Source organism: Bubalus bubalis, chromosome X, assembly GCF_019923935.1.
Source record: "Bubalus bubalis isolate 160015118507 breed Murrah chromosome X, NDDB_SH_1, whole genome shotgun sequence".
NCBI classification, from domain to species: Eukaryota; Metazoa; Chordata; class Mammalia; order Artiodactyla; family Bovidae; genus Bubalus; species Bubalus bubalis.
The window spans coordinates 70,584,790-70,602,462 of NC_059181.1; the positions used below are offsets into that span (position 1 = coordinate 70,584,790).

The 17,673-nt window shown below is 37.0% G+C and overlaps 1 protein-coding gene across 6 annotated transcripts in view; it reads left to right on the forward strand.

Moving 5' to 3' along the window:
* Nucleotides 1-12,825, forward strand: part of TENT5D (terminal nucleotidyltransferase 5D) — a 76,000-nt gene extending 63,175 nt beyond the window's left edge. For 4 of the 6 annotated variants that reach the window (XM_044936941.2, XM_044936939.2, XM_044936938.2 and 1 more), the window contains 2 exons: nucleotides 3,514-3,573; nucleotides 10,028-12,825. In XM_044936941.2, coding sequence (XP_044792876.1) covers nucleotides 10,047-11,219 — 1,173 coding nt within the window. In that variant the 5' untranslated portion in view covers nucleotides 3,514-3,573; nucleotides 10,028-10,046 and the 3' untranslated portion in view covers nucleotides 11,220-12,825. Of the gene's footprint in view, nucleotides 1-1,209; nucleotides 1,350-3,513; nucleotides 3,574-10,027 lie in introns of those variants that run through there. The other 2 variants (XM_044936940.2, XR_006548639.1) reach the window with 2 other exon arrangements.
* The last annotated feature ends 4,848 nt before the right edge of the window (nucleotides 12,826-17,673 follow it).

Below are 17,673 nucleotides of genomic sequence, written 5' to 3' on the forward strand. Positions count from 1 at the left end.
TGGGTGCTAGAGATGTGACTGAATTGCTGCAGTCTCATGATAAAACTTTAGTGGATGAAGAGATAATTCTATGGATGATCAAAGAAGGTGATTTCCTGAGATGAAAGCTATCCCTGAGGAAGATACTGTGACGATTGTTGCAATGACAGCAAAGGATTTTAGAATATTACATAAACTAAGTTGATAAAGGGTCAGAGGATTGACTCCAATTTTGAAAGAAGTTCTATAGTGAGAAAATTCTATCAATCAGAATTGCATGCTACAGAGAAATCATTCATGAAAGGAAAAGTCAGTTGATGTGCCAAAACTTCATTGTCTTAGGAAATTGCCATCAGATCAGATCAGATCAGATCAGTCGCTCAGTCGTGTCCGACTCTTTGCGACCCCATGAACTGCAGTACGCCAGGCCTCCCTGTCCATCACCAACTCCCGGAGTTCACTCAGACTCATATCCATAGAGTCAGTGATTCCATCCAGCCATCTCATCCTCTGTCGTCCCCTTCTCCTCTTGCCCCCAATCCCTCCCATCATCAGTCTTTTCCAATGAGTCAACTCTTCGCATGAGGTGGCCAAAGTACTGGAGTTTCAGCTTTAGCATCATTCCTTCCAAAAATATCCCAGGGCTGATCTCCTTCAGAATGGACTGGTTGGATCTCCTTGCAGTCCAAGGGACTCTCAAGCGTCTTCAACACCACAGTTCAAAAGCATCAATAGGCACCCCAATCTTCAGCAGTCACCACCCTTATCAATCAGCAGCCATCAACATTGGGGAAAAATCCTCCACCAGCAAAAGATTATGATTCACTGAAGGCTCAGGTGATGGTTAGTGTTTTTTAGCAGTAAAGTATTTTTAATTACTGTATGCACATTTTTTTAGACAATGCCATTGCACACTTTAATAAACTACATGCATGCATGCTAAATCGCTACAGTCTTGTCTGACTCTTTGCGACCCTATGGACTGTAGCCTGTCAGGCTCCTTAGTCTATGAGATTCTCCAGGCAAGAATACTGGAATGGGTTGCCATTTCCTACTCCATTAATAAACTACAGACCAGTGTAAATACAAATTTCATATGTACTGAAAACCAAAACATATATGACTTGCTTTATTGCAATATTTGCTTATTTAGTAAGACAGATCTAGCTTCTCATTTAACCTAGGGTCTTTATTAATCTCACCCTACATGGCTGTCTATATTTTTTCTAGCTCCAAGAGTTCATAATGAAGGAGGAGTGGCTCCAACATGCCCCACACTACAAGGCTTGTGGGATCTTAGTTCCCTGACCAGGGATTGAACCTGGGCCCTTGATGTTGAGAACCCAGAGCCCTAACCATGGGACTGCCAGTTAATTCCCTATATTTGCTTCATTGTGGTTGTCTGGAACCAAACTCAAAATATCTTTGAAGTATGCCTGTAATCTGAAATATTCTATGGAATCATCCCTATCTCTATAAAGGAATATTTGTTCTGATTTGGTGACCATTCTAAGCATTGCCTTAAGATGATATAGGTGGATATTGTAGGAATTTATAAAAAGAAATATGCATGATTACTGTGGACTCAAGGTAGTTGAGATACATAGATAATTGTTGATATGTAGTGATAACTGCAAAATACTCATGTCTTTCAAGGCAAAGTGAGTTAAAAGTGCATTAATCTTCAATCTCAGTCCTATCAATATTATGCATATTAGAAACAGACTTACTGTAATCAGGCAACTAAATCACTGAAGCTCTCTACTGTCACAGAAATCACTTTTATCCCATTTAAAGCAACTCATTTACTTTGCCTTTCACTACTTTTATTTCTTAAATTATTTTATTTTTTAATTGGAGGATAATTACAATATTGTGGTGATTTTTGCCATGCATAGACATGAATTGGCCACAGGTATATATGTGTCCTCCCATCGTGAACCCCCATCCCATCTCATTCCCCACCCTGTCCCTCTGGGTTGTCCCAGAGCACAGTCTTTGGGTGCCCTGCTTCATGCATCAAACTTGTGCTGGTCATCTGTTTTACATATGGTAATATACATGTCTCAATGCCTTTTTCTCAAATCATCTCACCCTCACCTCCTCCCACAGAGTCCAAAAGTCTGTTCTTTATATCTGTGTCTCTTTTGCTTCCCTTTCATGTAGGATCATTGTTACCATCTTTCTAAATTCCATATGCATGTGTTAATATATAGTAGTTTTGTTTCTCTTTCTGACTTACTTCACTCTGTATAATAGGCTCCAGTTTCATCCACCTCATTAGAACTGACTCAGATATTTTATTATCTCTAACTGGTATCACATGCTATGGGTTAGCACAATAATCAAGCAAAAAAAAAATGTTCTCTGCTGGGAATTTTTAAAAAATTAATTTCTATTGGAGTATAGTTCTCTTATAATGTTGTATTAATTTCTACTGTTTAGCAAAATGAATCAGCTATGCATATACAAATATCCCCTCCCTTTTGGACTTCCTTCCCATTCAGGTCACCATAGTGCATTAGAGTCCCCTGTACTATACAGTATGTTCTTATTAGTTATCTATTTATCAATGGTGTATATGTGTCAATCCAAATCTCCAAATTAAAAAAAAAAAAAAAAAAAAAGCCTGTTAAGATACTGATAGCTTACAGTGTTTAGTGAATGGTGCTGCCAGATTGATGGTCTCTGAAGAAGATTTAACTCTGGGACCAAAGACATGGTCTCAATCACTCAGAGCTTTTGTGTCACAGACACAACTGGCTAGTTGGGCTAGGGGCATGGTTTTCACTTCAGTCATGAGAGGTCCCGGGTTCATATCCTGGATGAGCCCCCAAGATGATAGTTTAGCATATGGTGAATGGTGGTCGGTGCCAGATTTGTGGTCTCCAAGGAAGATTTAATTCTGGGACAAAAGATGCAGTCTCAATCACTCAAGAGCCTTTGTGTAGCAGGGCTTTTATTAAAGTGAAAGTGATAGAAAAGGCTTTTGACATAGATATCAGAAGGGGGTAGAAAAAGTACCTGCCTCACTAGTTTAAGCAGAGCATTATATACTTCTATGTTAGCTGTTGAGAATAGGTAAAAGGAATGCCTCAAGGTTGTGAAAATTTTCCCCAGACCCTTTCCTGTAACATACATTCTGAGATGACATCAGCATGAGATTAGCCAGAAGGAATGGGTTAACCCAGAGCTCAAGGCTGTGGAAGTTTTACCCAGACCTTTTTTCATAACATACATTTTGAAATAACATTGGTTCAAGACTAGCCAGGGAGAGCTTGATCTGAGCAGCATGTCCCTATGTGAGAAATATTGTTTGCAACCATTAGCTCTTGGCCTAAAGAAAGCTAGTTTTTAGGCAAGATAGATTGTTGTCATAGTAACACAGAGCTTAAGCAAAACATGTCCTATGTGAATAAGGCAAAAGCATGTATGAATTTAAAAAAATGTTTGCTGCCTCCTCCTTCTTGGGGGTCCTAGACACTCTGAGACTCCCTGTCAACCTGCTCTCTCTCTCCCTGCTTTTTCTTTTAGGAGAATATTGCTGCTGAAGGGAGAGGGGCAAAGAAATCTGTCTATAACTGCTTCCTGCTGGTGAGTGGTACTGACCCTAAATTGTTGAAGCAACATTTTCTCCTTACCCTTTGATTTAGGGTCTCTGATCTAAGAGCCCCAAGTAATAACTAGAGGAGGTAGTAGAAACTGCAGGGGGATGAACGATCATTTGTAATTTAAAAGCTTTCAAACGGTTAGAAACAAATCCCATCATACAGATACAAATGTAAGGAGCAAACAGCAAGAATAATATGATTATAATTATTATAGTCAAGATAGTTTTTCACCAAGGAGAGCTTGTAAACGAAGATTACATATGTGACCAGAGTGGAACATCAGGGGAGTCCATTTTGAAGAATGACCAGAATCTCTGTATCACCGTTATTTTGTCTAGGAAGTTGTTGTATCCTTTAGAAAGTAAAAAGGCAGACACCAAAAATCAGTAAAAGAATTATTGTAATCAGTGGTCCAAACAAGAATAAGAATCAGGTTACATTTGGTAGTAATTTTGATCCTGGTCTAGATAGAGTCAACACTTGGGTTGCCCTGTTTATAAGAATGGAACAAATCCAGTTAGAAGTAGTTCAAACGGTGACAACCTGAACTTTAACAGACAAATCTTGTTAACAATGTTAGTGTTTTTTTGAGGTATGAGAAGATGTAAGAACTTGTGCTCAAGAAAAATTGTTTTCCTGAAAATATCTGACTGTCTAAAGGTCTGTTTTGTCTGTTTTTCCCAGAGTACAGAGTGAGTGCCTAATTTCTGATTTCTACCTGAATTCCTCTCAGGGGATGTTTCCATGTTTTAATCTTTGTAAAGGCAGATAGCAGAGAAGGCAATGGCACCCCACTCCAGTACTCTTGCCTGGAAAATCCCATGGACGGAGGAGCCTGGTAGGCTGCAGTTTATGGGGTCTCTGAGAGTCGGACACGACTGAGCGCCTTCATTTTCACTTTTCACTTTCATGCATTGGAGAAGGAAATGGCAGCCCACTCTAGTGTTCTTGCCTGGAAAATCCCAGGGATGGTGGAGCCTGATGGGCTGCAGTCTATGAGGTCGCACAGAGTCGGACTCATCTGAAGCTAATAGCAGCAGCAGCAGAGGCAGATAGCAAGTGCCAGTTTTCAATCACAGAACCCCATCGTGGCTATGAGTTTGACCATGGTTTGGGGACATTTTATTACCATCTTGTAGGAAGGTTCATTTCCAGGTCTGTTGAAGATTTCACTGATAGGCCACTCAGTGTGCTGTTACTGTACTAGGCCCTTTGAGTAGCAAAAGTTTCTGGACCACACCTGTCTTACTAGCCTCTTGGTCTAGGAAAATAGTCTGTCTTGTTGCTTCTTCTCATATATAGAGTCACTCTATTACAATCGTTGTCACACACTTGATAATGTAAGGGACAACACTTTCGAAACAGGCAACATTCTAAGTAAGAACTTAAGTCAAGAACTTCCATTAGGTATAACCCAGTGATATCTCCAGGTTATCTGATTTAGTTTGTTAAATGACTATAGCCTGTTGTTAATCTCCTGGTTGTAGATTTTGGAGCATCTGATCTTTATTTACAGATTGGTTACTGAGATAAGCTTTAAACTGAGAGTGTCTTTTTAATAACTTAAGTAAACCTCTTGGCAATATAACATATCAAAAGCCATATTCTAAGAAAACTTTGTTCTTTTAATAGGGAGAGGAAACCAACTTCTAGTTTGGCACTGGCTTATATTCAAGGTGAAACAATAGTTATACTTAGCCCAAGTAATAATAAAATATTTCAAAGGCAGTTTAATGTCTTAAAGTACTTATGCCATGCACAAAACTTTCTTCCACTTGTCACATACTTTTTGTATACTTGCTACAAACCTTTTTTACACTTTCTGAATTCATCATTTTATTTTCCCATTCAGAGAACAATCACCTATAAGTCAGACTTAACTTCCTTTTCCTTTAATAGAATGTAATTCCATCCCTTATGTCTGTTTATTAAAAACATACATCTTATTTTCCTTCAGCAACTATGACAAATTAACCTCAGCAGTATTATCCAAAGACGAAGACCACTGAGACATATATAAATCTGGACCAACAGAGATCTCAGTTTTTCACTTGAGATTTAAAATGTCTCTTTGTCCTTTTTTTCCCCTTGGCTTGAAGTTCTGCTAATTTGCTCACAGCTGAAGTTTCAGACAGGGTGGCCTGAATCTCTCAAGGACATGGAAAGTTAACTTCAGGATTTTTCTAGGCACGTTTTTGCTTCTCAGACAGGATCATAGTTCCACAAAAAAAAAAAAAAAAATGTATTTTAACAAGCTAGTTTTTTCCTAATTGTACATGTAAAAGGAACCAGTTTTGCAGTTTTAAAAAGATTTTATTTTAATCAATTTTCACTGGATTCTAAAGAATATCATGGCCATCCAGTGTCAAAAATGTCATCTCTCCTTCATAGCTAAAATTTAAACCAAATTGGCTCTGATGACAGGGGCAGACTGACTGATAAGATGTTGTTCCAGCAGGGATTGTCTCTCTGGGGAGATGAGGTCTTCTCTTAAATCAAAGAATGCCTGTATATAAGGGACTTTTTAGGCTCTGGGGATCAAACTTATCCCAGTTTTTGAAGATGCAGTCTAAAGGGGTAGTACTGGAACTATATGAAGCTCCCATCTATAAGAGAGAAAAATCAGCATCCAGCACTTTTGTTTCTCTACCAGAGGCATCCTTCCCTGCTCTAGATGGGGAAGAGGTAGACTCTCCACCAAAAGCTTCCTCTTTCTGACCATCTGGTTGGACTTCATCTACCTTACTGACAGGTGCATTGTTTGTTTCATCTGGCCCTCCTCGTTCTACCACTGAGCAGGGGTGGAGATGTGCCAGGGGTAGACCCTGCAGCATCCCAAAATGTATGTTTATGTCCACCCTTACTCTTTCCACAAATTGGGGGGGGGGGTGGGTGGAGATGCACCCAGGGGTGGACCTGGTGGCATCCCAAACTGTCTTAGTTGTCCACCTTCCTCGTCTCACAAGCAAGGATGGGTGGAGATGCACCAGGGGTGGACCTGGGAGCACCCCAAATTGATGTCCAGTCCTTTATCATCAAGATCTTTATTTGATTTCCCCTGATGCCACCTGGGGTGTTACAGAGTAGCCTTTTGGTGTGCTTTCCATGTACCCAAATCTTGGATTCCATGATTTGTATTCTCAGAAATCTCATGTTTGCTAGCATTGCCTCTATCCATATAGTCCAGAGGCATGAGCATGACAAGGACTCATCTCTGGGTTTCTGGGATCTCATGCAGGCTGCCGGGAGAGTGATTTCTTGCCAAGGAGATGTTCCTAGAGCTAGAGCTCCACCTAGCTCCCTAATGTGTTCCTGCCTGCAGTTTATAAGAAAACAGCTGAGATGTAACTTTTGATCTCTAATAAGGTTAGGTACTATAGTACTAGCAAAACTTGAGATGGGGGTCTAGCTAGAAGAACACAACAGCATGGATTGAAAAATTCTCCAAAAATCTACAATCTGGCATACAAGGTTAGTAGCTTCAATTCCCTCAAGGTTAGTAGCTTCAATTCGCTAAGCAGTTATGAAATGGTCAAAGAGCCCAGGAAAAGTTGACCAGGAAAGGAAAGTTCAGACGATACGCTCATCCATTTTTTGCTGCTCCCCTCATGGGGACAAAGGACACCTCTTGACATTGGCAGGATTGTATAAACCCCATGTCAGAATCCCCCTTCGGGGCTGCCTTAAGCAATATGAGGCACATCCATGGAACCGCAGAGCCAGACACAGCTATCACTCTGTGCTTGGTTGTACATCTCAGGCTCAGGGCATTCACACAAACAGGACACCTTAGTGTTACTAAACTGGAGGTTTTACAGTAAAAGAGCACTGGTTTCCTGTCTGGGCTGTAACACATTGTTTATTTTTGGTTGGTTTTATTTACATATAAAGGTCCTGGAAACTTTTTTATGGAAACAAATTTGATAACTTCAGTAATGTCAGTATAGCAATGTAAATGATCTTTATTTTCAGATTGTTAGTGATTAGAAGTAGGGATTAAATGAAGATTGTAAGTGTGGGGTTAGGCCATTGATTTATTTTTCCTTTTTGACACATTACATGGCTTGTGGGATCTTAGGTCCCTGACCAAGGACTGAACCCAGGCCTTAAGCAGTGAGAGTACGTAATCATAACCAGTGGGTCGCCAGGCAGTTCCCTCGGACATTGAGTTTTTTAACTTTTACCTAATATTTAACAGGAAATTTGCCATTCCATAAAGAAAATTTTCCATTTGCAAAATAAATTTGCATTTAAAAAAGGATTTGGGGAACGTATAGCACACAAGGGTTCCCTGTCCTTCACTATCTTGAAGTTTTCTCAAACTCATGTCCATTGAGTTGGTGATGCCATCCAACCATCTCATCCTCTGTCACCTCCTTCTAATCCTGCCCTCAATCTTTCCCAGCACCAGTGAGTCATTTCTTCAAATCAATTAGCCCAAGTATTGTAGCTTCAGCTTCAGCATCAGTACTTCCAATGAATATTCAGGGTTGATTTCCTTTAGGATTAACTGGTTTGATCTCCTTACAGTCCACAGGGACGCTCAAGAGTCTTCTCCAGCACCACAATTTGAAAGCATCATTTCTTTGGTGCTCAGCCTTCTTTATGGTCCAACTCTCACATCCGTCCATGACTACTGGAAAAAACATAGCTTTGACTATGTGGACCTTTGCTGGCAAAGTAATGTCTCTGCTTTTTAATATACTGTCTAGGTTTGCCATAGCTTTTCTTCCAAGGAGCAAGCATCTTTTAATTTCATGGCTGCAGTCACCATCCACAATGATTTTGGAGCCCAAGAAAATAAAGTCTGCCCCTGTTTCCATTTTTCCTCCCTCTATTTGCCATGAAGTAATGGGACCAGATGCCATCATCTTAGTTTTTTGAATGTTGACTTTTAAGCCTGCTTTTTCACTTTCCTCTTTCACTCTCATCAAGAGGCTCTTAAGTTCCTCTTCAATTTCTGCCATTAAAGTGGTGTCATCTGCATATCTGAGGTTGTTGATATTTCTCCTGGCAGTCTTGACTCCAGCTTGTGATTCAAACAGCCCAGCATTTTGCATGATGTACTCTGGATATAGTTAAATAAGCAGGGTGACAATATATAACTTTGACATATTCCTTTCCCAATTTTGAACCAGTCCATTTTACATATACAGTTCTAACTGGTGCTTCTTGACCTGCATACAGGTTTCTCAGGAGACAGGTAAGGTGGTCTGGTATTCCCATCTCTTTAAGAATTATCCACAGTTTATTGTGATCCATACAGTCAAAGGCTTTAGTGTAGTCAATGATTCAGTAGATTTGAAATAAGATGATTCTATTTGCTATAGTTCTACTGGGGAAATGCACAACATAAAAGGCTAAATATTTAAACTCTGTTCTAACAGCTCCCTAGTTAAGCCAAGTATGAATACTGTCTATATAAATCTGTCTTAAGCTCTGTATAATTTTTATTTCTGGAATTCTGGAAAGAATGCCTAAACCCAAATCTATGTCTCTAATGAACTTCATTTACTAGGTTTATTGTTTAAATAGCTTTAAGAAAGTATTTGAAGATCCATGTAATAACTATAAATGTACCCAATTAGATCATAATATAATTAAATTTAGTTATATTTATAATGTCTATAATTTTAACTTCCTAATATTTCCCCAAGTATAAAATTTTCTAAGCATGTCATATTATAAATCTGCAGAAATCAAAATTAGGAATCTTATGCTTTTGTATATAATTGTTCTCATTTTGGGGACAAATGTAGTAGTAGAATTTCTTTTTTAATGACATTCTTTATTTTCTTCAACCAGCATTTCTTTAACAACTACCAGGAACATAGAAGAGGTTTTGCATTAGGTACTCTCCTTACCCTCAAGCAATTCAAGGAGTTCATACTGTAATAATGGACTTCAGTAATTTTCTTAAAAATGAGAGTAACAATATATATATGAAACAATAATAGAATGATGCTTTTGGATTAAAGATGCTATATATTGCTTTTAAATAGTATGCTGTTCAATCAGTTGTGTCTAACATACACAGACATGCTATCTGATCTCACTTTAAATTCATGACAGTTAACCTCTATTATATACCATGGTTGTCTTGTGAACAACATTTATACCACCAAAGATACTCATTATAGTGTTTATAAAGAAAGATTGAGAAAGCCCACAATTTCACATCAAAAATAATTACAACTCTAACACATCCGTGAGAATGTTTGTTTACATGAACCAATCAATCTAACAATTTTGACACAATCATAGTGGTCTTTATTTCACTTATATATTTGAACACAGTTAGATGCACTGATAATTTACTGTCTAGTATTAGTTTTATTTATGTTTAAGGTAAGTCTATACTTGACTTTTCATATGCTTTAGCTAAACGCTGATTTCAAGATGCTAAATTTCTTCTCAATATTTTGTTTACTTTCTAGTTGATCTACTGACCTCATAATGTCTGAAATCAGATTCAGCAATCTCACTTGGGATCAAGTTATAACACTGGATAAAGTGTTAGATGAAGTAATTCCAGTTCATGGAAGGGGAAATTTCCCCACATTGGCAGTAAAACCAAAAGATATTATTCATGTTGTGAAAGATCAACTGATAGAGCAAGGAATTATTGTTAAAGATACTCGATTGAATGGTTCCACAGCAAGTTACATACTTGCAAGCCACAATGGAATCAGCTATAAGGATCTGGATGTCATTTTTGGTGTTGAACTACCAAGTGATCAAGAATTTCAGGTTGTTAAGGATGTAGTTCTAGGTTGTCTATTCGACTTTTTACCAAAAGGTGTAAAAAAGGATAAGATCACCCTGAATACCATGAAAGAGGCTTATGTGCAGAAGATGGTTAAAGTTTGCAATAAGCATGATCGTTGGAGTCTCATCTCTCTGTCAAATAACACTGGGAAGAATGTCGAGCTAAAATTTGTTAATTCACTCAGACGACAATTTGAATTTAGTGTAGATTCCTTTCAAATTGTCTTGGATCCCATGTTAGATTTCTATAGTGACAAAAATGGTAACCTAACCAATGAATGCTATCCTGTTGTGGTAGCTGAAAGCATGTATGGAGATTTCCAAGAAGCAATGACACATTTACAGTACAAGCTTATATCTACCAGAAAACCTGAAGAAATTAGAGGTGGTGGCCTTCTGAAATACAGCAACTTGCTGGTTCGTGACTTTAAACCAGCTTGTGAAGCAGAAATCAAGACCCTGCAACGTTATATGTGTTCTAGATTCTTCATTGATTTTCCTGATGTAGAAGAACAGCAAAAGAAGATTGAATCATACCTCCGCAACCATTTCATAGGTGAAGAAAAGAACAAGTATGACTACCTCATGACCTTGCATGGAGTCGTGAATGAGAGCACGGTTTGCCTCATGGGACTTGAAAGAAGGCAGACCCTCAATATGATTGCCCTTATGGCTTTAAAAGTACTTGGAGAACAGAATATCCTACCTAATACAGACAACGTAACTTGCTTTTATCAGCCTGCTCCATACTTGGTTGCTGAAGGAGGGTATCCTACTTATTATGTAACATCTGGGCCACCACCTATATTCTTTCAGCCATACCACCCACTGCACTTTCATGTGCCAAATGGTATGATTTAAACACACACACACACAATAGAAACTTTGCTTTAATTAAACACCTTCTAAAAGCAAGTTTCCAAATTTATGCAGTTACCAACTATTTTATAATTCATAGCTTAAACCATCATAGTAAATACAGTATCATCTATGAACTGACCTTTTTAAATGATCTTCAAATGTTACTGATTAGCTATAACAACTTTCAAATATTGTGGACCACTTAAAATGATTTTCAAATCTGACTGACTACTTATAACTCAAATTTACTATGACAAATACATTAGAGATGACTGAATATTTGATTAAAATATAAAAGAACAGGCTCATGTTTTGAAATCCAGAGGTACAGAAAAGGCCAGTGCCAACAATTCTGTATTCAGTCAGTTCCTTTGCTACCTTTACTTCATTTCTTTTTCTAGTGAATAGTACCATCAGTGAATTTTCAATGCCTAACAAAAATGCCTAATTTCAAAGACAACAGATTCAGAAGACATTAAAATCCTAGACTTTGCAAGCATATATTTTGTTTCCTAATTGATTTAGATACAAACTCTTAATACAGTTTTAAGGAACACTGAAAAAAATGATTCTGGAAAACACTGGACATTAGTAATTTATCAACTAACAAGTTGATTTGTGGATCTGAAGAATAATACACCAAGCTGGACAGCCAATACTGTGACCATTTATACAGATTTCTTCATTTTTTTCCCCCAAACAGTTGAAAAGAATGAAAATGACCAACTCTGAATGTGGGAAGTTTTCTATTATCCTCTGGTTAAAAAAAAAAAAAAAAAAGACTCTAAATGTCAAAAAGCAAAAAGCTGACAGAGGATTTTATCCATGGCATTTACCATTTTTATGACCTATATGACCAATGTCTTAATATGTGGAGATTTTAATGTTAATAAGTAAGTGAATATATTTTCATTATTACTCACCAAAGCTTTTTTCCATCTTGCCCTTACCAAAGATGTTTCTCGCATGACACTCAAGTGCCTCCTCATGTGAAATTTTGCATAGTGCTGGAATTTATTTAACAATTTTATATGTTCATCAAGTATCTGAATATCTACTCACTATATCACATATTCTGCTAGCAATATGCCTATGGGAATAAAGCAATATTTTCTTCCTATAATGAAGAAAAGGATCCATGACCAATATTACCTGGGATGACAGGAGGACCTATCCTGAATGAATATGAATAAGGCCCTCAGATAACTTCACTATTTTTACTTGCTTCTGAATTTTTATTAGTTTCCATCTCAGTTTTCATTGGCCATTACAAGTTTTTCCATCACAGCATGATCCAACAGGCATAGTCTGAGAATTTGTCACTTAAATGACTGTCCTCAATCCATCTTCTCTGTATTACATTACCGGACTCAAGAAGTACACCTAAGATGGCATTTTCAAATGACCAATATTTATGAGATTTTTTTTTTACCACAGTACCTTTGGCTATTAGTATATTTTTAAAGAGTTATATTATTCATATATATGAATATGAATATATATAAATACTATATATGTATCTCACAAGCATGAAGCTTTAAAACATTGTATGTATTCAATTCCTTGCTTGGGACAAATAAAGAATTTACAAATGCTATATTAAAAAGAAAATTCAGTAGTCTATTGGCGGCATAATGTATTGGCTAAAAATGACTGATCTTTCTGTCTTAATATACACTTTAGTTTTCAGTTAATGAGAGTGCTTGTGTGTAAAACTGACGAATTATATGCTATATTAACAGTACCCCCCCCAAAAAAATTACAAGATGTATGCTGCTGCTAAGTCACTTCAGTCGTGTCCGACTCTATGCAACCCCATAGACAGCAGCCCACTAGGCTCACCTGTCCCTGGGGTTCTCCAGGCGAGAACACGGGAGTGGGTTGTCATTTCCTTCTCCAATGCAGGAAAGTGAAAAGTGAAAGTGAAGCCGCTCAGTCGTCTCCGACTCCTAGCGACCCCATGGACTGCAGCCTACCAGGCTTCTCTCTCCATGGGATTTTCCAGGCAAGAGTACTGGAGTGGGGTGCCATTGCCTTCTCCAACAAGATGTATAGGAAAAGTATTTAAGAATAAAATAACTATGATAGTGATGAGTCACGGGTAAAGGTTCAGTATATTCCAGAGTAACATTTTATGATGAATAACAGAATTTTGAAGCTATTTGGAAGCACATCTTATCACCCATGTGCTTCCTTAACTTCCTTTGGTCCTACTGAGTTTAAACTCCTTCCCTAAAAAGTGAATTCCCTGTGATATTCTCCTAAAGCTTTAAATACTGCTGGAAGAATGACCTGAGAGCTGCATGTTTCCTCCTAATGTGTCAAGCATGCATTTCCATTATAGCAGAAAAGCTTCAGAATTGGCATTTTTAAAGCTCAAATTTTTTCTTGAGAGGGAACCCATATTTGTTGAAGGAAATGGTATCACTAAAGAGAAAGCTACAGCTTTATCTCTCATGGTTTTCTTTATAGATACCATCATCAAGCTATGTTGTGTTCTTTGCTCCCAACTGAGCAGAAAATATATATATTTTAATTAGCATATGAGCATCTCTCCAAGATAAGGCTAGTTGCCTTGAAAAGCAGTTTTATCTCATTCTGTTTATTAGGATAATAAATGGAAAAGCTTTTTATAAAGAAATTAATACCAGCTTCTTGGCCTAAAGGAATTAATAGAAGTTATTTTAAATATAACTCTATAGCATGTCATCCCATTACAAGAGAGAAATGGTGTTGTCTTTTCCTATTTAATTTTACACAAATTCAAGGCTGAGTCTTGGCTCAGAAGTTTTGTATTGTTTTGGTTTTTTTTTCCCCTTCAGAATACTAACCAGAACCAAAAAAAGAAAGCTTTCTGATATACTTCCAGTATCCATATCAGTGGGACACATTTGGTGTCAGTTATTGGTACATATTTTTGAAACTAAAATATTCTTGCATTTCACAAATATTCTCATGAAGCTCTACTAGTATTTGTAACTTTTTAAATTCAGAGATATTCTAATGGTGACTGATGTCCAGTTTAGTCGAAGAAAACTTAAAGAAAGATTAATTATGAGAGCCCAGCAAAGTAAAAGAATATCAGAGCTAGAAAAGTTGTGAATTTCTTTAAGAAATTGGGGAAACTCCTGGACCCAAATACGATTTTTTAATATTATCTCAGAAAGGCTCTGTTAAAGTGCATCCAAACTAAAGAGATTTTAAAATTTGTCTTTAGCCACATTTTAGTTTTAGCCATTGATAAAGATATCAATATGCAAAATGCCTGAGATCTAATTAAAATTCCTTTCATTCCATGGATCTATTAACTGAAAATATTCATCCAAGTTATGATATATAATGAGAAGATTTTTTAAGTTTAAAATTTATAATTCTTTTCAAAATTATATCAATATATGCATATAGCAATTCCATTTATTGAGGATTTTTTAAAAATAATTAACTGTAAATTAACAGTAAAATAGGATTGGAAGATATGTGGGACTACAATTTGGTAAATATTCTTATGAATATTGGCAAGGCATATGAATTGTGGCAAGGCATAAAACCCAACATTTTAACCTGCTTGGCAATTCAATTTCTTCACCATTATAGAAGAAATAATGTTTTGAGTTCTGCTGTCATTTTAGGAGTTATATTTTATATGTTATAATGATAGAATTTAGGTAATAAATATTGGAAATTGTATTTCCAATCCACTGCTTCATTTATTAACATATTTTCAGCAAGTGTAGTTTGTTGTAATGGCAGCTAAGTACTTAAGGGAACAGTTTTACTTGAATTTTTTAACTTTGAGCAGAAATATACTATTTTGAATATATGCTCTCTGGAAACCAACTTAACAATGCATCAGGTGATCTTTAAACTCTATACATTGTACTTTTTGTTTTGTTTTGCTTTAATATGGAGAAATGCAAGGCTATTTTTCACACAATTGTTGTGTCTGCATTGATTATATTAATGTTTGAAACAGCAACAGAAACCCCTATTTATTTAGATTTAGCCCTTAAAGAGCAACTGAAAATTTATATATTATTTTGTTGTACATGTTATTACCTTTCAAAAAAAAATAAAACAAACTTTCTATTCTAGAAAATGAATACCATATTGATATACCTCTCAGTGCTTTATGGCCAAGATGTTAACCCCTGTAAATGCATAAGTGACTTTTCCAAGAGAAAAATGTCTTGAGAGGGCCCTCTTGACAAAATTATCTTATGACTCCAAGTCAAAAGTGATGGATTGATTAACCCTGTTAAATCAAATTCAAATACTTTCATGATGATTTATGAAATTTTACATTTTATACATTCTAGACTGGTAATAGAATTTGACCCATTCTTCAAAATTCTAAAAAGTAGTCCATTTTCCTTATAAAGTATAACAAGTCACACTGGTCCTTCAGCTCAACACGAGAACCTAAAATAGAATCTTGTTTTAGCATTGGTGCAGCTTTGGAGATATCAGTGGGGTAGATGAGTCACCATGAAAATGACAGTAGAGAGTGGTATGTGGTTCAAGTGCATGTGTGCTAAGTTGCTTCAGTCATGACTGACTCTTTGTGACCCTATGGCCTGCAGCCTGCCAGGCTCCTCTCTCCATGGGATTCTCCAGGCAAGAATACTGGAGTAGATTGCCATGCCCTCCTCCAGATATGATGGTTCACACTACTATCTTATTCAGCAATTTCATTTTATCATCAGTTCAGTTCAGTCCAGTTCAGTCACTCAGTCGTGTCCGACTCTTTGCGACCCCATTAATCGCAGCATGCCAGGCCTCCCTGTCCATCACCAACTCCTGGAGTTCACTCAGACTCACGTCCATCGAGACAGTGATGCCATCCAGCCATCTCATCCTCTGTTGTCCCCTTCTCCTCCTGCCCCCAATCCCTCCCAGCATCAGAGTCTTTTCCAATGAGTCAACTCTTCGCATGAGGTGGCCAAAGTACTGGAGTTTCAGCTTTAGCATCATTCCTTCCAAAGAAATCCCAGGGCTGATCTCCTTCAGAATGGACTGGTTGGATCTTCTTGCAGTCCAAGGGACTCTCAAGAGTCTTCTCCAACACCACGATTCAAAAGCACCAATTCTTTGGCACTCAGCTTTCTTCACAGTCCAACTCTCACATCCATATATGACCACAGGAAAAACCATAGCCTTGACTAGATGAACCTTTGTTGGCAAAGTAATGTCTCTGCTTTTGAATATGCTATCTAGGTTGGTCCTAACTTTCCTTCCAAGGAGTAAGCGTCTTTCATTTTATCATAGGACAATATTTTTAAAAAGCACGTCTCTGTATAGAATGTGACTTCAATCCCAAATTAAAAAATAATAAAGATATTATAACATCTTCAGCTATAAAAAAAGAATTCTATACATATGTAGTGTGTGTGTGTGTGTGTGAATCACTCAGTTGTGTCAGACTCTTTGTGACCCCCATGGATTGTAGTCCGTGAAGCTCCTCTGTCCACAGGATTTCTCAAGCAAGAATACTGGAGTGGATTGTCATTCCCTTTTCCAGGGGATCTTCCCAACCCAAGAATTGAACCTGGGTCTCCTGCATTGCAGGCAGATTCTTTACTGGCTTAACCACCAGGGGTAGTAGTCACTTCTAAAATGATTCTTTAAAATAAAAACTGGTATTAGATAGCCATTGACATTTAAAATTTGTTTTAAAAAAATGTTACCAGTGTTCACCTTCCTCCAATAAAATTCGGTAGTCAACCCAAACATATTATGGATATTTGAATAAAAAAGATTGAAAATAATGATTTTTACACCTTACACGTGACCTCCTCGAACAAAATAATTTCTAAAAAAGTTATTTTCTTTATGGTTTCCTTTCTAGGGTAGCTTTGGGGAACTTATTAATTACATGCCTTCAAAAAGCAATGATTGCTCAGGCAATGAACACCAAATAATTAATGTCTCATTGCAGCTCCTCCAGATTTATTATCAAGTAAAATGCTTTTGGTCAGTGTCAGCAGGTAAAAGTGTAAATAGTTTTTAAGGTGAAAAATCTGCTGCTTTTAAAAGCACCTAAATACATTTTAAAAATAAAAGACATCATCTTATTCTAGGCAAATAATATATATACTGAAATAGAAACCATGCCAGGGAGGTTATCTGCTTTAGAAATGTACAAAACTATATTTAATATGTTGTAATAGACATATGAAATTCAGTAACTGTTCAGTCAAGAAGAGTATTTCTCTCTGTGTAAGGGATATGCAAATAGTAGTCCTGACAGTTTTTAAAAAGGGGGCTCATTTCCTGATGAGCAAATTTTTAATTCCTGAAGTTTTTCTTCTACCTTTTCCTCGTTTACTAAAACGGCACCCTTCTGAACTCATAGTAATAAGATGCAAAAAAAATTAAGTCTAGGGGGAATTTATTACTGTTTACATTACCAAAAGATAAAATGACACAACTTCAAGTTTAGCTCTGTTGACTCAGA